The following is a 19,041-nucleotide window of genomic DNA, read 5'->3' as shown; positions in this document are numbered from 1 at the left end:
CATAAACTTACAGTGGCAAAATGCAGTAGCAAACCACGTCTGCTTCAAACCTCTTACAAGATGGGAAGATGTCACATTTTGCATTTACCAAAAATATGTCACATTTTGCCTCTACCAAAAACCCTTGAAAGTAAATCTAATTGAAAACATGAGACATTTTCCATTTCATTTCAGAACATCCAACCGCAGAGCCTTGACAATTACTTGCGCTGGAGAGGTTTTGGCACGGGCTTTTGTCTGTGCGTATCAGGGCCAAATGGAGTTAGCACACAGCCAAGACCTGATAATCAACTCCCTGTTAACATCACTTTCAGGTCCACATTTGCCAAGTTACATTAAATACCCTTTCGGTGGCAGAACAATCCAAAGGGTACCTGAGTAGCTCAGGTTTTGGCCATGGTCTGCATTTGGCTGCATTGCTGCATCAACTCCATTTCATATCATACAGATGTAGGGTATTCATTTATTTAACTTTTTTATTGCTGAGAATTTGCCTGCACAGCATGAAATGCAAACTTGTAGTGTTTTCAAGGTTTATGTCACGATCTGACCTTTATTTCCTTTGTTTTGTATTTAGTTAGGATGGTCAGGGCGTGAGTTGGGTGGGCAGTCTATGTTTGATTTTCTATGATTTGGGGATTTCTATGTTTCGGCCTAGTATGGTTCTCAATCAGAGGCAGGTGTCATTAGTTGTCTCTGATTGAGAATCATACTTAGGTAGCCTGGGTTGCACTGTTTGTTTGTGGGTGATTGTCTATGTTAGTTGCTTGTGTCGGCACAGTCCTTATGATAGCTTCACGGTCGTCATTTGTTTATTGTTTTTTGTATCCAGTGTTCAGTTCTTTCTTTAAGTAAACATTCAACATGAACACATACCACGCCACATTTTGGTCCTCTGATCCTTCTCGCCTCTCCTCTTCAGATGAAGAGGAGGAAGACCGTGACCGTTTCAAAAGGCTTCTAAAGTTTGTAATTTACACTTTAAAATGTCAGACTTGATTTGCCCTGACGAAAAATGTAGCAACCCCTACAAAAAATGTCCATTAATTATAATTTGCATTTCCTGTTGCTGCAGGATTATTTTCCTGCTGTAGCAAACTAGCTCAAATGAAGATTCTACATTTGTAGACAATCAGGACATTGAACAGTAATCGCTAAGAAACAACATTGAAGTCATTGAACGTTGTCAATTGTCAAGTCATTGAACATTGAAAATTGAGCTGCGCATGTTCTCACTCAGATCCAGGAGAGGTGCGATGCACAACTCTTTGGGACCATCCTTGAACTCCTGAGCGAACTCTCTTGAGAGATTCTGAACAGCATCTTGATGGTGACAACACGAAGCACTCTACATTTTCCCAAACACGAAGTTGCATGACCTATTCTCCGCTGCCACAGTCTTCACATCATTGTCAATGCGCTCCGCTACAAACAGATTACGATGACATTCGAGGTACTACGACACCTCAAGCCTTATTTTTTGCTGGAGGATGAAAAGAAAGCATCTATTTGCAAAAGAAAATCTGGTGATTAGCTTGGGCACCCCTTTGGCAAAACAGGGCATTTAGGTTCCAGGCGCATTCACACCACGTTGGCAGGATGGCAATTTTTTTCCGGAGTTTCTCCACACCGTCTGCCGCCAAGACTGAATGCCAGGGGATGATTACTGCACAAATAATCCACATCACCTAGCTGCATCCTGGAGCTCAAAGGTTAACAGGGGAGAGGAAAAGAAGAGCAGGAGAACTAGAGCTAGAGAGATAAAGAGGAGACAGAGAGGAGGAGGCGGAACAAGAAAAAGGGAGGAAGACGAGGAAGACGAGGAAGATAGACTTGAGAGAAACAGAAAAGAGGTGGAGAGAGAGTAGGAAAGAAGGAAAGAGAGACAGATAACTGGGGAGAGTGGGGAAAAAGGAAGAGAACAGATAGGTTTAGGAACTTTTCAATAACCGTATACCCAGACAGCCAAGGCCCAGATTTCAGGAGACTATAACAGTCTTCAGCCCAGGGGGAAGCTAATTTCTGCCGACAGAATATTTAATGCATTCCTTTTGCAGCAAAAGCAATTGTAGACTTCCATATCGTTGGAAATCACCATCAGTTGCTGAAGGAGTAAATTCTCCAGACAGAAACTACATAATTAATTGTGGGATACGTTATTGCTCAAATGTAGCCATTTCATGTAGACTGGGACCATCCGATGGCATTGAGGAGCTTACCACATCAGTCACCGGCTTCATTAATATTAGTGCATCGATGACGTTGTCCCCACAGTGACCATATGTACATATCCCAACTAGAAGCCATGGATTACATGCAACATTCGCACTGAGCTAAAGGCTAAAGCTGCCACTTTTAAGGAGCGGGATACTAATACGGACACTTACAAGTAATTCTGCCACAACCTCAATCAAAAGAGGGCATCCTCAGGATGCTGAAAATATTTGGCATGGGCCCTCAGATCCTCAAAAAGTTTTACAGCTGCACAATTGAGAACATCTTGACTGGCTTCATCACCGCTTGGTATGGCAACTACTTGGCATCCGACCGCAAGGCGCTACAGAACGTAATGGGTGCAACTCAGTACATCACTGGGACCGAGTTCCCTGCCATCCAGGACCTCTATACCAGGCGGTGTCAGAGGAAGGCCCTAAAAATTATCAAAGACTCCAGCCACCTATAGACTGCTCTCTCTGCTACCGCACGGCAAGTGGTACTGATGTACCAAGTCATCACATACACTGCTGCTACTGTTTATCTGTCCTGTTGACTAGTCACTTTATTCCTAGTTATATGCACATATCTACCTCAATTACCTCGTACCCCTGCACATCAACTCGGTAATGGTACCCCGTGTATACAGCCAAGTTATCATTACTTTTTACATGACTTAAATTCTTCCGTGTAAATACTTTTCTATTATTTCTCCCCAAAAAAGTTATTTCTCCATTGTTGGAAGTAAGCATTTCATGGTTAGTCTAAACCTGTTATGTACGAAGCATGTGACCGATAACATTACATTTGATTTGATCCTCACGTCCAGCATCGGCGTTGACTGAAGTCATTTAGGGCGCATGGACATGACCCCTCCATATTGAGTTCTCGTTCAATTTGAGTTTGAACGAGAATACGAAGTCCCTTGACAGTCCCGTGGCCCTTGCCAAATGACAATAAAACAGGGAAATCGATGGCTGCAGACTACGGATTCGGGAAGCATAGAGAAATAGAGACTACCCTAATATGCTCTGTCAGTCCATACCATTTAATAGTTTCACTTCTCGCCAGTCACTCGTGGCACTTTGAATGACAAAACATAATGATGACTTGCAAGTTCCTGAACAAAGGGCGGGCTCCTACAGCAACCGACAAAAAGGGGGATTACCAACCTGACATCAAAGTGCTCATGTTCAGGCATTTAGCTTTTCATTCTTTTGCTCCCTCATAGTTGAAACAGTCTAATTAGCGATCCATCGCCTGCACCTGCCACTCACTCACCCCTCCTTAATCCTCAGTCCCAGAGGATCCACTTTCAACTACTGTCACTCCAGCGTCCATATCTTGTGAGAGGTGTCGACCGACCGGCGTATCAGCTAGCTGTGATGTTGCCATGATGAGAAAATATCAAAATGATACATCTGCTCCACACCTGTCTCCACCATCACTGAAATGACGTATCGATTGCATCTTTAAGGAAATACATTCTGAGCCAAAACTCATTTGAACTATAGCATGGTGCCAATCAGGACCTACAACCAAGTTTGATGTTGTTTTGTTTTTGGTAGGCTACCATACCGGTTGTAAGATATCAATAAATACCTAGCTATATGCATTTATACTACACTAATATCTGTTGAAAAAGATCAAGACATTGCTATGTAGAAATTACCAATCTTTCAACATGCACATAACACATTTATAGCCTAAGGTCAGGCTGTGCATCATTGTGATTAGTAGATGCAGTACCAGCAGCTGTGTAGCCTTGTTGTCGTTTCAATCATCATCATCATCATCATCATTGCCATCTTCATCAACATTGAAATTGCTGTGGCTGCTAAAGCAGTTCGAGCTCACAGTCACCAAATTCCAGATGAAATACATTAATGTGCATTGTGAACAATGTTTCGTTTTGTCTAGAACGGAGCTCTCTCCTATCTGCTCCCCCCTCCATCATTCACACAACTGATACTGCAAGAGGGAGGCAGCAACTGCCTGAGCTTAGGAATTGAACCCCGATAACGAATGATCAGGCTATTTGTGCACCCGATGTAGGAATTTTAGGGGTTACAAATTAAATTAGTAAGTGTTAAATTAAAAATAAGGAAGTTGAAAGAACGCGTATTCAATTCACTGATTGTGAATTATTGTTTTTGACCGCAATTTTTTTACTCACTTGTTTGAGGCGGACGCCCAGAGTTCTTCCCCTTCTGTTTTGAGGCTTAAGTTGTTGCGCAAGGCAAATGTGAGATCCACCTGCAATCTACAGAGGAGTCTGCAATCTACGGAGGAGCCTTCCAATATTTGGATGTATGTGCTCTGGAATATAAAGTGGTTTATTTTCAGAAGGCAGGAAAAATAAACGTTTTTCCCCCTTGATTGGTAATTCAGCCTCGCATCAATTCTTACACGGGCAGTTGAGCGAATTTATTTCATATTTTGACCACACGGAAAATGAAAATATCTTTTATCAGGGCTCGTGCAACCTCGAGATCTCTTTGATTCATTAAAAATAAACATAATTGGTCTCCACACTTTCAAAAATCAGGTAAGGACCGAAGCATATTATTTTACAATACAAGGACTATCTATTCACAAGTTGTATGCAACTGTAAGTATGACGTGGAAATGCACGGAAAATTGCATAGGAATGTTAATGTTGATTTATATACTTGTTTTTTTTAACGTTTTTTTACATTGAATTTATCACAGCTCTCCTTTTCAATCTTTCTTTAATATATCAAGTATATCAGTGTAGTACAATTTCATGCAATATCATATACAGTACAATACTAAAGCTTATAAAATATCACAAATAATGTAGGCTAACATTCCTGAATTGGCAAATTCCCCCAAATGGGTTGTCCCCCCAGGACAAGGGCAAAGTCCGGAGAGGATGAGGAGTCGCTGGGTGAAGCATGAGCTGCCAGGGTATCGGTCTTAGACAGGTGCCTGTGCTGCTCTTATGGGAGGGGGTCGCTCTGGGCCTGTTCTGCTGCTGGACTTGGGCTGGGGTTGCTGCCGCCGCGGCCGGACCCAGTGATGGCGGTGGTGCTGGGCCCATGGGCTGGCTGCTGTCGGACAAAGGGCCCTTCCACAATTCCCTGGAGTTCACGGAGTCTGTGGAGAGACACCAGCAAGGCTACACCACCAGATACAAGATCTACAGGTGATCTCTCTCTGCACATCTATCTTTGCTTTCTCTTCTCTCTCCCTCCACCTTCATCTCTCCCCCTGCCCCCACCCCTCTTTTGCCCTCTACCATAGCTCTACACAAGTGAGGCTATTCTATTCTCCCTCTCTGAACAACCCTTCACTCCTATAGTTTGTGATTCTCAACTCTCAGATGGCATATAAGGGGTCTGAATACTTTCTGAATGAACTGTATGCTATAATTCAGTCCTCACATTGAATGCGCTGTATATTAGTGTCTCAACTGCATACATTCCCCACGGACATTCAAATCCATGCGGTGTCAACACAGACGTCAACACGAACATAAGTAAACATACACTGGATGTCCACCAAACTTCGCATTGAGGGGTATGGTGTCTGTAGAACTAGTACAAATTGAAATTGAGGTCGTGTGTTACACTGTGCTCTTAACATTACATTAACTTTTGGATTGGTGGTACTTGGTTGAATACACTCTCCACTCTGGTTCATGCTCTGTATCAGAAAGGATACAGACTGCTTTAGAAAAGCAGTATCGTCTGAAACATTCTTAAGTGGTCTGGAATAAATGGAAGGTGAAGTGGGTGTTCTTTTACATTTTGCATTTTTGTATTTTGAAGGTGAAGTGTTTGTACTGCTCACACTTCCAAGGAACCATATATGATCATTGGAAAGTATAGGATGATGCTGGCCTTGTGCCACTGCAATTCACAATATAATGACATTACTATAATTAACAAAAATATAAACGCAACATGTAAAGTGTTGGTCCCATGTTTCATGAGCTGAATCCCCATACTTTTCCATATGCACAAAAAACTTATTTCTCTCAAGTGTTGTGCACACATTTGTTTACATCCTTGTTAGTGAGTATTTGTATCCACTGGACAGGTGTGGCATATCAAGAAGCCGATTAAACAACATGATCATTTCACATGCCACCCCCCCCCCCCCCCCAATTGATTTACTTAAATTGACTGATTTCATTACATGAACGATAACTCAGTAAAATTGTTGAATGTTGCGTTTATATTTCTGTCCATTGTAAATATGGCCCTGCTGGTCCACTATGGCTCAATACTTGTTCACCATCTTTTGGTAAGCTAGATAAAGGAGACTTTCTACTGGCTCTGAGAATGATATAGTCTTCTCTGAGAGCACACAGAGTCCCATCACCCATCTCCCTGAACAGCTCCTACTGATTTTAATTCTCTCTAGAGGACGGAGAAAAAGCAACATGGTATCCATTCAATTGAGATGAAGAACCCGCTTTGAAACGTCCTCTGTTTGGATTGGAATATAATCATAGCGACGTAACCATGTGGATTAACTTCGAATTCAGTTACAAGTGATTAAACCGACAGAACGCTGGTGTCCGTTTTTCCTCTCGACCGGCTCTCCATTTTCCCCGGGGAGCCTTCCCGTTTCTCCGCATTTGATTACACATGGCTCCGGGTCTTGAACAGGAAGCTGTCAGACTATTATCCACCAGTGTAGCGTTACCGTAGTATCCCTGCTTCCAATCCATAAGTGCTCACCGGTGAATAAGACCGCAGGCTAACGCCGGGGTGCGATCTATAGTGCCCATCAAGTGACAACCGGAGAGGCACTGCAGTCTGCCTCTCGTTACGATGATTGGATGTAATGACATTCTCCACACTGGCCTTATTCCTCAATTATTTCTCTGCCGATCGTAACTCGTGGCAGTGATTTGATTGCCTCCCATGAGGACGGAGCAGTAGGAGTCTTGACTGTAGCGACTGGAGAGAGAATTGCGTCTTAAGAATGCTAGAGTTTGCATGTCCCCAATGGGATGTGACTGTGTAATTAACACTTGAGGTCGATGTGACACGTGTCAGTACACTCTGTATGTAGCGGGTAATGGTCATCACAAACAGCTAATGGTGAATCACAAGGGCTTTGTGATATAAAATGGTGAACATGCAGTGCATTCGGAAAGTGTTCAGAGCCTTTCCCTTTTCCACATTTTGTTGCGTTACACTCTTATTCTAAAATTGATTAATAAAAAATTTTCCTCATTAAATCTACATACTATACCCCATAATGATAAAGTGAAAACAGGTTAGAAATTGTATTTGCAAATGTATTAAAAATAAAAACAGGAATACCTTATATACATACGTATTCAGACCCTTTGCTATGAGACTCGAAATTGAGCTCAGGTGCATCCTGTTTCCAGTGATCATCCTTGAGATGTTTCTACAACTTGATTGGAGTCCACCTGTGGTAAATTCATTTGGAAATGATTTGGAAAGACAAACACCTGTCTAAGTATGGTCTCACAGTTGACATTGCATGTCAGAGCGAAAACCAAGCCATGAGGCCAAAGTAATTGTCCGTAGCGCTCCGAGACAGGATTGTGTCGAGGCACAGATCTGGGGAAGGGTACCAAAAATGTTCTGCAGCATTGAAGGCCCCCAAGAACATAGTGGCCTCCATCATTCTTAAATGGAAGAGGTGTGGAACCACCAAGACTCTTCCTAGAGCTGGCCTTCCGGCCAAACTTAGCAATCGAGGGAGAAGGGCCTTAGTCAGGGAGGTGACCAAGAACCTGATGGTCACTCTGACAGAGCTCCAGAGTTCCTTTGTGGAGATGGGAGAACCTTCCAGAAGGACAACCATCTCTACAGCACTCCACCAATCAGGCCTTTATGCTAGAGTGGCGGTAGCCCCTCCTCAGTAAAAGGCACATAACAGCCCACTTTGAGTTTGCCAAAATGCACCTAAAGACTCTCCGACCATGAGAAACCAGATTCTCTCTTCTGATGACAGCAAGATTGAACTCTTTGGCCTGAATGCCAAGTGTCACGTCTGGAGGAAATCTGGCACCATCCCTACGGTGAAGCATGGTGGTGGCAGCATCATGCTGTGGGGATGCTTTTCAGCAGTAGGGACTGGGAGACTAGTCAGGATTGAGGAAAAGATGAACGGAGCAAAGTACAGAGAGATCCTTGAGGAAAACCTGCTCCAGAGCGTTCAGACTTCAGACTGCGGCAAAGGTTCACCTTCCAACAGGACAACGACACTAAGCACACAACCAAGACAACTCAGGAGTCTCTGAATTTCCTTGAGTGGCCCAGCCAGAGCCCGGACTTGAACCTGATCGAACAACTCTGGAGAGACCTGAAAATAGCTGTGCAGCGACGCTCCCCATCCAACCTGACAGAGCTTGTGAGGATCTGCAGAGAAGAATGGGATAAACTCTCCAAATACAGTTGTGGCAAGCTTGTATCGTTATACCCAAGAAGACTCAAGGCTGTAATCGCTGCCAAAGATTAAAGGGTCTGAATACTTATGTAAATGTGATATTTCAGTTTTATGTTTGCAAACATTTCTAAAAAACAGTTTTTGCTTTATCCTTGTGGGGTTTTGTGTGTAGATTGAGGGGGGGAAACGATGTAATCAATTTTAGAATAAGGATGTAATGTAACAAAAGGTGGAAAAAGTAAAGGGGTCTGAATACTTTCTGAATGCACTGTATTTGCTTTGCTATGGATGCCCCAAGTGCTCATAACTCAAAGCATTTCTATGGTTTCCTGAAAGGTTTCTAATTGCGTTCTAAATGGCTCAAGGTCTTAAGATGTTTCACGGTCACTCAGGTCTGGTTCAGGATAAGCTGTGGTACATGGTTACCCATGCTTATAGGGACGCTGCACTGGTTTATGGGCCCTCTGGCATATAGTAGTTCATGGTCACATTGACAATTTATAGCACTTGTTATGCATTCATAGTGCTGCATTGGACTCCCATAAGGACTTGTGGTACAGTGGCAATATGGTACTGTGGAGATCACCTAAGCAAAGACATTGCCCAACTGAGGTGTCTTTCCATCGCAACAGCTAGCTTGAAGCTACAAAGAAATATGGCGATTGCGCAATAACAAACACAATTGCAAGATAAGGTCCTACCATCACAAACACCCCTACAGACCTGTGAACATATGTGGCTTGAGAGTGACCTACTGTCTATTAGCCAGTGGCAGTCTGTCAGAGCAAATGTGGCAGAGTCTGAGTAAGAGAGATACTGCATGTATCTCTCTGCAAATGTTGTGTCTGTTTTGCATTGGGGTTTATCTGTGAATGAATTCCACAATTACATTCGACTGAATGTTCTCAACAGCCTATTTAGTTTAATGTGATATTTTCACAAAGTTTAAAACTCTTCCCACAAATCAAGAACTCAAATCAACTATTGTATGAAACATGTTATCGTGACGTTGTTTTACAGGGAGTTTGGCAGATGGAAGGTCAACAGCCTGGCGGTGGAATGGCGTGACAACAGTGGCGGCCTGGCTCCGCCCCTCGACCCTGACTTCATGCACACGGTCAGGCAGCTTGGGAGGCGGCCCACACTCCGCAGGATCACTGAGAAAATCATCAAGAAGTACGGGACTCACCTCCTACTGTCCGCCACGCTGGGAGGTACAGTAAAGGGAGGCTCCGAACGTTGGTTCCTACTTGACCCGCATTACAGCAGTATTGTTCCCTGGGAGATATCTTAGACTAAAAATAAGTGTGTTTTTGTCGAGAGAATTTTTGTTAACTCTCATGTCAAAACCTACTCTTCTCAGTGTCTGAGATACATTCAGTAACTTAGCTACAACAGATTCTTCTGCAGAAGCGGTTGATTCCAAATGTAACTTGGAAATGATACAGTTTGGATGTGATGTATGTTATATGTTATATTTATATATATGTTATGTGCATAAAGAGCTTTATACACTAAAGCAGAGGGCTCAGTTCAGTATGGTTGTTGAACTGGCATGAGATTAAACATTGATCACATGTTCTGCCCATTACCATTCTTCAACACAGTCATTGAATAATTGGAACCTCCCTGAAGGAGAGATGGGAGATAATTACCATTGATTAACGTCTCTGGCCCAGCCGCTCAGTCTCCCATTTCCTCATTTCCTGTTGCTTTGTAATCAGGGGAGGAGTCCTTGACGATATTTGTGGATAAGAGGAAGCTAAGCCGCGACCCGGAACAATGGGCTGGAGCTGAGGGCAGCAGACACAATGGTACGGGGGCCATGGCAGGGGCGGTGACCCTGGAGGCCCTTCACCAGCTGGCTGCCTCCTACTTCACCGACAGGGAGAGCACTCTGCGCCGGCTCCACCACCTCCAGATTGCCTCCACTGCCATCAGGGTAAGAGGCCCTCGACTGCCCTCTGCCTCTGAGCATACAGAGTTGAAGTTAGATGCGAATAGGTTACTATATGCAATATAGGTTACTACAGAATAGGTTACTATATACAGAATAGGAGGTCAAACTGTTAAACGTGTGCTGCTGCTGTGGGGACTTTGTTTTGTTTCTATGTTTCTGGGGGGGGGGGGGGCAAGTGGATAGGCTGCTGCCAACATTTTATTGTTGATCATTTATTTATGTGAAATAGTCTAAGTGTAGCGTGTTGATTTTCCTTATTGTCGGACTCCCGCTGTGCGGATTTGGTATGTAAGAGTTGCAGCATAGTCTATCTCAAGATGAAACTGCTGAGAATTAACATGTTTCAAGTCATAAGAATTGCATGTGATTTCCATCAGGCTGTACCCACGTGTTCCAATGATATATTCAAGGGATGGACAGATGGACAGGATTCTGTCGATAAAGAATGTGTACCCATAACAACAAAATATCCACATCACATAAAATATCCACCACCATATTTTACAGTAGGTATGATATTCTGTTCTGCTTTATGCATCCTTATTTCGACACCAAACCCGCCACTGGTGTGCATGGCCAAATAACTTCATTTTCATGTCATCTGACCAAAGCACCAGTTCCAATCCATGTGCCAGTGGTGTTTAGCAAACTCCAGACGTTTACATTTGTTGGATGACGTGAAAATAAAGCTCTTTGGCCACTCGTTGGTGGGTTTGGCGTCGAAATAAGGATGTATAAGCAGAAAGGAACCCCATCCCTACTGTAAAATATGGTGGTGGAGCTTTGATGTTATGGGGCAGTTTTGCTTGTACTGGTCCTGGGGCCTTTGTTAAGGTCAACGGCATCATGAACTTTACCCAATATCAGGACATTTTATCCATAAACCTGGTTGCCTCTGCTAGGAGCCTAAAACTTGGCCCCATGTGGATCTTCCAAGCACACAACAAAATCCATAAAGAAATGGTTAATTGTCCACAAAATCAACATTTTGGGTTGGCCAAGGATTGATGTTCTCCTTTAATGAGTACACTACTGGAACACACATACACTATATAAACAAAAGTATGTGGACACCTCTTCAAATTAGTAGATTTGGCTATTTCAGCCACACTCGTTACTGACAGGTGTATAAAATCGAGCACACAGCCATGCAATCTCCATAGACGAACATTGGCAGTAGAATGGCCTTACTGAAGAGTTCATTGACTTTCAACGTGACACCATCATAGGATGCCACATGTCCAACAAGTCAGTTCGTCAAATTTCTGTCCTGCTAGAGCTGTGCCGGTTAACTGTAAGTGCTGTTATTGTGAAGGGGAAACGTCTAGGAGTAACAACAGCTCCGCCTCGAAGTGGTAGGCCACACAAGCTCACAGAACGGGACTGAGTGCTGAAGTGCGTAGTCGTCTGACTACAGTTGCAACACTCACAACCAAGTTCCAAACTGCCTATGGAAGCAACGTCAGCACAATAACTGTTTGTCAGGAGCTTCATGAAATGGGTTTCCAAGGCCAAGCAGCCACACACAAGCCTAATATCATCATGCGCAATGCCAAGTGTCGGCTGGAGTGGTGTTAAGCTCGCCGCCATTGGACTCTGGAGCAGTGGAAGCACGTTCTCTGAAGTGATGAATCATGCTTCACCATCTGGCAGTCCGACGGATGAATCTGGGTTTGGTGGAAGCCAGGAGAAAGCTACCTGCTTCAATGCATAGTGCCAACTGTAAAGTTTGGTGGAGGAGTAATGGTCTGGGGCTGTTTTTCATGGTTCAGGCTAAGCCCCTTAGTTTCAGTGAAGGAAAAGCTTTACTCTACAGCATACAATGACATTCTCGATGATTCTGTGCTTCCAACTTCGTGGCAACAGTTTCGGGAAGACCCTTTCCTGTTTCAGCATGACAATGCCACCGTGCACAAAGTAAGGTCCATACAGAAATGGTTTGCCGCGATCGGTGTGGAAGAACTTGACTGGCCTGCACAGAGCCCTGACCTCAACCCCTTTGAACACCTTTGGGATGAATTGGAACACTGACTGTTAGCCAGGCCTAATCGGCCAACACAAGGGCCCGACCTCACTACTGCTCACGTGGCTGAATGGAAGCAAGTCCCCTTAGCAATGTTACAACATCTAGTGGAAAGCCTTCCCAGAAGAGTGAAGGCTGTTATAGCAGCAAAGGGGGGACCAACTCCATATTAATGCCAATGATTTTAGAATGAGATGTTCGACGGGCAGGTGTCCACATACTTTTGGTTATGTAGTATACTATTCATTCAGATTAGTGCTGAGCAATTAACAGAAATGTCAGTTCTTTTTCGGGGGGTTTTCTGTGAGCTCAAGGCGCACATTACACAGCTTCTCTAGAGATAAATCAGGAAACTGTGCGATGTACTAGGGAGCGGTAATAAACTACAAGTCCTAAAAATATGCCTTATTTACTTTGAAGAACTAAAAAAATAGTGATTTTGTCAGACAGCAGTTCTATAGAGATGATATGATGCCTTGGAATGAAAATAATACTACCACTACCATCATAGGGCTTTTATTATTATTCTTTTATTTTTATTATTATTAAATTGTTGTTACAGCATTCAAACAAAATAATCAAAACCAATATCGAAAACCATGATTCTTTTTTAATCATTGAACCGACCTCAAAAAGCACTAATTGCTCAGAACTCGTTCAGATCCACAGAATGTGTTCAGATGTTTGATGCAGGAAACAAAACATGGGTAAATTAATGAACATTCAACCTTGACAGTTCATTTGTTACCGTTCCTCCCCAGGTGACTGAAACCAGGACGGGCCCGCTTGGATGCAGTAACTATGACAACCTTGACTCTATCAGCTCAGTACTGGTCCACAGTCCAGAAAACAAGATCCAGTTACAAGGTACTTCTGAAACTAGATCTACAGATAAAATGTCAGCAGGCATAGTCTACAGACAAAATGTCAACAGGTGTATCACTCTGGAAGAACATGAATGAATCAGGTGTGGCTTTCATGGTTTACTCATGTATACCCAACAAGTTAAAGGGACTACTGTACAGTAACTTATTACAGCTGCCTCTATATGGGGTGCATTCTTAAGAAGGTCCAATGCAGCAAATACAGGGGATAGTAGTTCTTTTCTGCAATCGAATTGGCTCTCGAGGCTAACCCACAAGGAACGTATTCATACCCCTGGATGACTGTAATTGGTACATCCTCAAAAGAAATGTAGCTGCAGTGCCTGATTGTTGTGTCTTCTTACACCCCGAAATACTTACCTACATCTCACTTGCCTCCCCAGGACTCCAGGTAATTCTACCAGCCTACCTGCGGAGCCGCTTCGTCCAGGCAGCCCTCAGCTACATCGGCTGTAACTCGGAGGGCCAATTTGTTTGCAGGGCCAGTGACTGCTGGTGCCAGTGCGGCCCGGACTTCCCACAGTGCAACTGTCCACAGACGGACCTCCATGCCCTGGAGAACAACCTACTGCGCCTCAGGGAGGCTTGGACACTGGCCAACCAGGAGTTTGTGGAATCAGGTGTTTACTGGAGTTAGTTGAATATGCAACAGTCCAATGTACTTGGTGATGAGCGGACAATTGAGTAGGCTGGGTGCCAGTATGTTTCTGCTTTAGCCAGCTGGTTGATGACTTGCAACAATGTAGTGTTGAGTGTAGGGAGTCAGGTCTTCAGGCTCACATTCAATAAGGTTTCATATGTATGGAGATAATAAAAATCACCATTGTCCAATTTGTCATTGTGATATGGTGGTGGAGTAGGGTGCATCGTAGTTTTAAACCTTCACATAACAAAAGCGTATGTATTTCTCACTCCTTTGAAAGACCTCTGACATACCCTTGTTTCAACAAAAACCTCGATATAATAGGTTAACACGGCGATTTAAATGGTCTTGCTTCGATACCGTAGACAGCTGGACGTGTATTTTTGCACCCACTCCAAGTTACTCACCATCTGATAAATTACCACTTTAATGACTGAGGTTGGATTACCATCCCTCACGACTCCAAATTACAGACAGGTGGTAAATAGAATGTGATACATTTTTGCTCCAATTAAATCATGTCAGTTCTGTTCTCTAGCAAGTCATAAACAATAAGAACAACCTGTTGTTTATTCATACTTGTTTTTTTTTTGCTTTTCTCAGACAGTGAGAACAGACACTTTTTTGCCACATTCTTATCATTACCCAATGGCTCATGCTCCTCCCCGCCAGAAAATAAAACTTTACTTATCCATGTTTTTTTTTTATTCCAGAGGAGTTCCAAAGTTTTGTTGGAAGGTTGCCAACCCATTACGCCGTGAACACATCTGTCGTGGAGCACTTGTGGAGGATGGATGGGGGTCTGCTCCAACGCTATAGGCAGCTGGAGACCACGAGTGGCCTGCTCCTTGACAAAGCACGTCGCGCCGCTAACAAGCTCTTCAGTCTTAGCAAGAGATGCCGCCATCGGCCCAGGATAGTGCTGCAGAGGGAGAGGTACAGAGTATTTTTAGGGGGCTCGTTAACCCCGAGGTCCCCCCTAAAATACCTTGTCTCGTATTTATGCAACTGATTTATGCACTGTACGAGAAAGAAATGCACTTTTCGGGAAACAAAAGCTGAGAGGTTTTGAAAGGAGACAAGAAGTGCTGACGGTAGAAATTGAGTCTCACCTGGGAAAACCCGAATTAAGGATAGTTGGACGACTGTGGTTTCCTGGCTTATTGCAGTACAATTAGAACCGTTTCTACTTTCTTATCCAAAGTATCTTAGACCACAGTGCTCAGGAGTTGTGGTAGGCCTACATACTAGGTCACAATAAGTCTTTGGATAATGTGGGATGTCCACACTCAGAAAGGAGTATGAAGAACAAACGTTTTGACATTCAAACGTTTGTGCTTGAGATCCCGCCTCTTCTACAGTAACTAATTACATGCAATCCCTTTTAATCTCTTTCATTGATGTTAACCGCCAAAAACTACAGTCGGAAGTACATTCAATTTAGAATTTGGATAGCCTGGTCCCAGAACTCTTTGTGCTTTACTGGGGCTGGCAAAATAGATCTGGGACCATGCTTCTGTACCTCTAAAAATACTGTTTCTGAGTAAACGATGAATGGTTTTCGCCCTGTGACTACTGTGGTTTCCTGGTTCAGCCCTATGCCCTGCTACCTGGCCCACCCGTTATTAGTTACTCCAGCTTTCCAGAGCAGCTCTCCTTTTATCGTAACTTCACTGTGATGGATTCCTCTCTCCTGACCGCTCTGTTTCGATAGCCATTCTTTGTATAGGAAATGAACTAAACGGCACAATTACATCGGTTCTCCTGCCATAGGCAAGCTGTGCTTCCTCAATCCAATTACACTGCTTTATCACACCTCGCTGGTAGTAAAAGGGGGATTTGATGGAGGTGCAGAATTATTAAGCTTGTACATTTTATTGCATGTGTTCCCATGAAACCTTTTATTCTTTAAAAGCTCTGGAATTGTACTGAGTTGTTAGTATATTCCGTATTCATACATTGAACAAAAATGTGTGTGTGTGTGTGTGTGTGTGTGTGTGTGTGTGTGGCTCCCTCCATCGCCACCCACCTGCCTACTCAGGGGGAATTCACGACTAGATGAGCATGTTCATTTTGGTCTGATTTGGCTTGCATTGCAACAGCTGAGCCTATGAGAGCAGAAATGGGGCTTCTGATCTGCCTATCCCTCTCAATTTACGATATTGTTGCTGTTTAATGTGCAGTATGAATCCTGCTGTGTCTAAGGTGATGTTTTTCACATACAATCAGGTCAAAAATGATTGGCACCCTTGATTAAGATGAGCAAATAAGACTGTATAAAATAAATACTGAGCTATATTGTATGCTCCAATTTGAAAGTGTTTATGCTAATCCAATTGCTCAGAGAAAGATTTAGTTTAACAAGTAATATATTTTTGCCCGCAAAACGATAAGGGTTAAAATGATTGGCACCCTTGTTTTCAATACTTTTCAAAACCTCACCTTGCGAGGATAATGTCACTGAGCCTTTTTCTAAACACATCGGGAGGGATCTTAGACCATTCCCCCAAACAGAATCTTTCCAGTTCTTTGATATCCTTTGTCTGCGCTTATGGACTGCCCCTCCCATTCAAACTACAGGTTTTAAGTCCTGAGATTGTGATTTTGTGGCCAATTAACCATTTCTTTGTGGATATTGATGCGTGTTTGGGATTATTGTTTCACTGGAAGATCCAGTTGTAACCAGGTTTCAGCCTCTGTCCTGGTGCTGGGTAAAGTTCTCTTTTTCTTTTGTTGCATACAAATATTTATTTCATACTGGGGTTTTTTGCTCATCTTTATTTTCATTTTGGACCTGACTGGATCTCATGGACAGAAAACAAGAAAATGGACTAACAAAAGTGACCAAAACAAAAGAAAACATAAATTTACTAAGCAATCAAAATGTAAAGTGACTAAGAAGTTACCCTCATCTACAGTATGTTCTATCCTCTGTCCTCAGACCCCTTCGCTACTGGCTGAGCTACATCCTGTCCCTTCTGTACTGCAGTGAGAATGACCACATCGGCCTGTACTCTGTGGAGACCCGCAGCTGCTCCTGCCCCTACCTCCACCCCCCCTGCCAGGGCCCCGTCCCCTGCTCAGTAGGAGAGGGCCCCCGCTGCACCTCCTGTTCCACTGAGAACCGCACCCGCTGCTCCAGCTGCAACCCGGGCTTTACCCTGGGCCAGGGGCTGTGCCGACCCGCCGTGCCTGACCCCACGGACCCCTACCTGGGCTTGGAGAGCGACCGCGACCTCCAGGACCTGGAGCTGTACTACCTGCTCCAGCACCGGGACCCGCGCATCACCTTGCACGGCATCTTCGTCAGCAACGACGTTCGCCTCAACTCCTGGTTTGACCCGTCGTGGCGGAAGAGGATGCTGCTGACCTTGAAGAGCAACCGCTACAAGTCCAACCGTGTGCACATGCTCCTGGGGGTGGCGCTCCAGGTGTGCCTGACCAAGAACAGCACGCTGGAGCCTGCGCTGTCCGTGTTTGTCAACCCATTCGGGGGCAGCCACTCGGAGAGCTGGACCATGCCCATCGGCCAGCACGGCTACCCCGACTGGGAGCGGACCAAGCTGGATATCCCCCTGGACTGCTACAACTGGACCTTGACGCTGGGCAACCGGTGGAAGAGCTTTTTCGAGACAGTGCATTTCTACCTGAGGAGCCGCATTAGGGATTCGGTGCCAGGATTGGCTCCAGGGCCAGAGGTTAGGGGACACAGGAACGCTAGTACAGTGTACCTGGAATCCCCAGAGGGCACCGTGGACCCAGTGGTAGCATCTTCATCCCAGAACATGGGCTACATGAAAATCAACAGCATGCAGCTGTTTGGATACAGCATGCACTTTGACCCGGACACCATCCAGGACCTGATCTTGCAGCTGGACTACCCGTACACTCAGGGATCCCAGGACTCGGCCCTGCTGCAGCTGGTGGAGATCCGCTACAGGGTCAACCGACTCTCTCCTCCAGGGGCTCAACCGATGGACCTGTTCTCATGTCTGCTCCGTCACAGACTGAAACTGTCCAGCTCTGAAGTGACCAGAATACTGGCTTCCTTACAGGCTTTCAGTGCCAGACAACCAAACTCTGTGGAGTACGAAGCAACCAAACTATGTAGTTAATAATGAGCGGTGGGCAGGGCCAATGTGATGTTTTTTGTATTAACCCAATCAGAGACAATGTCTGCCACATAGCTTATAGATTTTGTCCAATGGGTCCATTTGTGTCAGTGTACACTGTTCATGGCTTTAGTTGTATGTAAGTGTCATTAAATTTGATGTTTTGAATCACTCAAATTAATCAAATTGCTTTCATTTATGTACTTTTATGAATTTTAGGAAACAAACCATCAATTGGTTATTACATTGATACTAACATGCACCCGACTGGAGCATATGTATCAATCCAATTCATCTGCTGAGGGAAGGGGAGTGAGACGCTGCATATGGGCTGTGTTTGTACTGACCATCTGAAGCTGCAGAATACATTGTCTCACAGTGTCTCTATTCTCCAATGGGGAGAGAAGGCATCCTTGGCACAGATTACCAAGCATATAGTGGGGAGACAGAGTAGTAGCCTCCTACTCTGTACCTGGCTGACATTCACATTTACTGTGAGGGATGAGGGCGGGAAGCAGAGAGACATGCAAAGCATCAAACACAGGCTAGGTATCAATGGCCAGGATCGGAGATACAGTTGAAGTCGGAAGTTTACATACACCTTAGCCAAATACATTTAAACTCAGTTGTTCACAATTCCTGACATTTAATCCTCGTAAAAATTCCCTGTTTTAGGTCAGTTAGGACTCACCACTTTATTTTAAGAATGTGAAATGTCAGAATAATAGTATAGAGAATTATTTATTTCAGCTTTTATTTCTTTCATCACATTCCCAGTGGGTCAGAAGTTTACATACACTCAA

The 19,041-nt window shown here is 44.1% G+C and overlaps 1 protein-coding gene across 1 annotated transcript; it reads left to right on the top strand.

The window, feature by feature from the left end:
- Positions 1 to 4,149: 4,149 nt before the first annotated feature.
- LOC110530036 (BMP/retinoic acid-inducible neural-specific protein 3) lies at positions 4,150 to 18,415 on the top strand. Its single transcript, XM_021612804.2, has 8 exons — positions 4,150 to 4,762; positions 5,088 to 5,383; positions 9,637 to 9,830; positions 10,341 to 10,558; positions 13,361 to 13,466; positions 13,867 to 14,103; positions 14,840 to 15,062; positions 17,068 to 18,415. The coding sequence occupies exons 2-8, from the start codon at positions 5,133 to 5,135 to the stop codon at positions 18,239 to 18,241; spliced, it is 2,403 nt and encodes an 800-aa protein (XP_021468479.1). The 5' UTR covers positions 4,150 to 4,762; positions 5,088 to 5,132; the 3' UTR covers positions 18,242 to 18,415.
- Positions 18,416 to 19,041: the final 626 nt, after the last annotated feature.

The sequence above is a fragment of the Oncorhynchus mykiss genome, chromosome 8 (genome assembly GCF_013265735.2).
Source record: "Oncorhynchus mykiss isolate Arlee chromosome 8, USDA_OmykA_1.1, whole genome shotgun sequence".
In the NCBI taxonomy this organism is placed as follows: domain Eukaryota; kingdom Metazoa; phylum Chordata; class Actinopteri; order Salmoniformes; family Salmonidae; genus Oncorhynchus; species Oncorhynchus mykiss.
The sequence above is the reverse complement of the archived record's forward strand: the minus strand, read 5'-3'. Positions and strand labels throughout refer to the sequence as shown.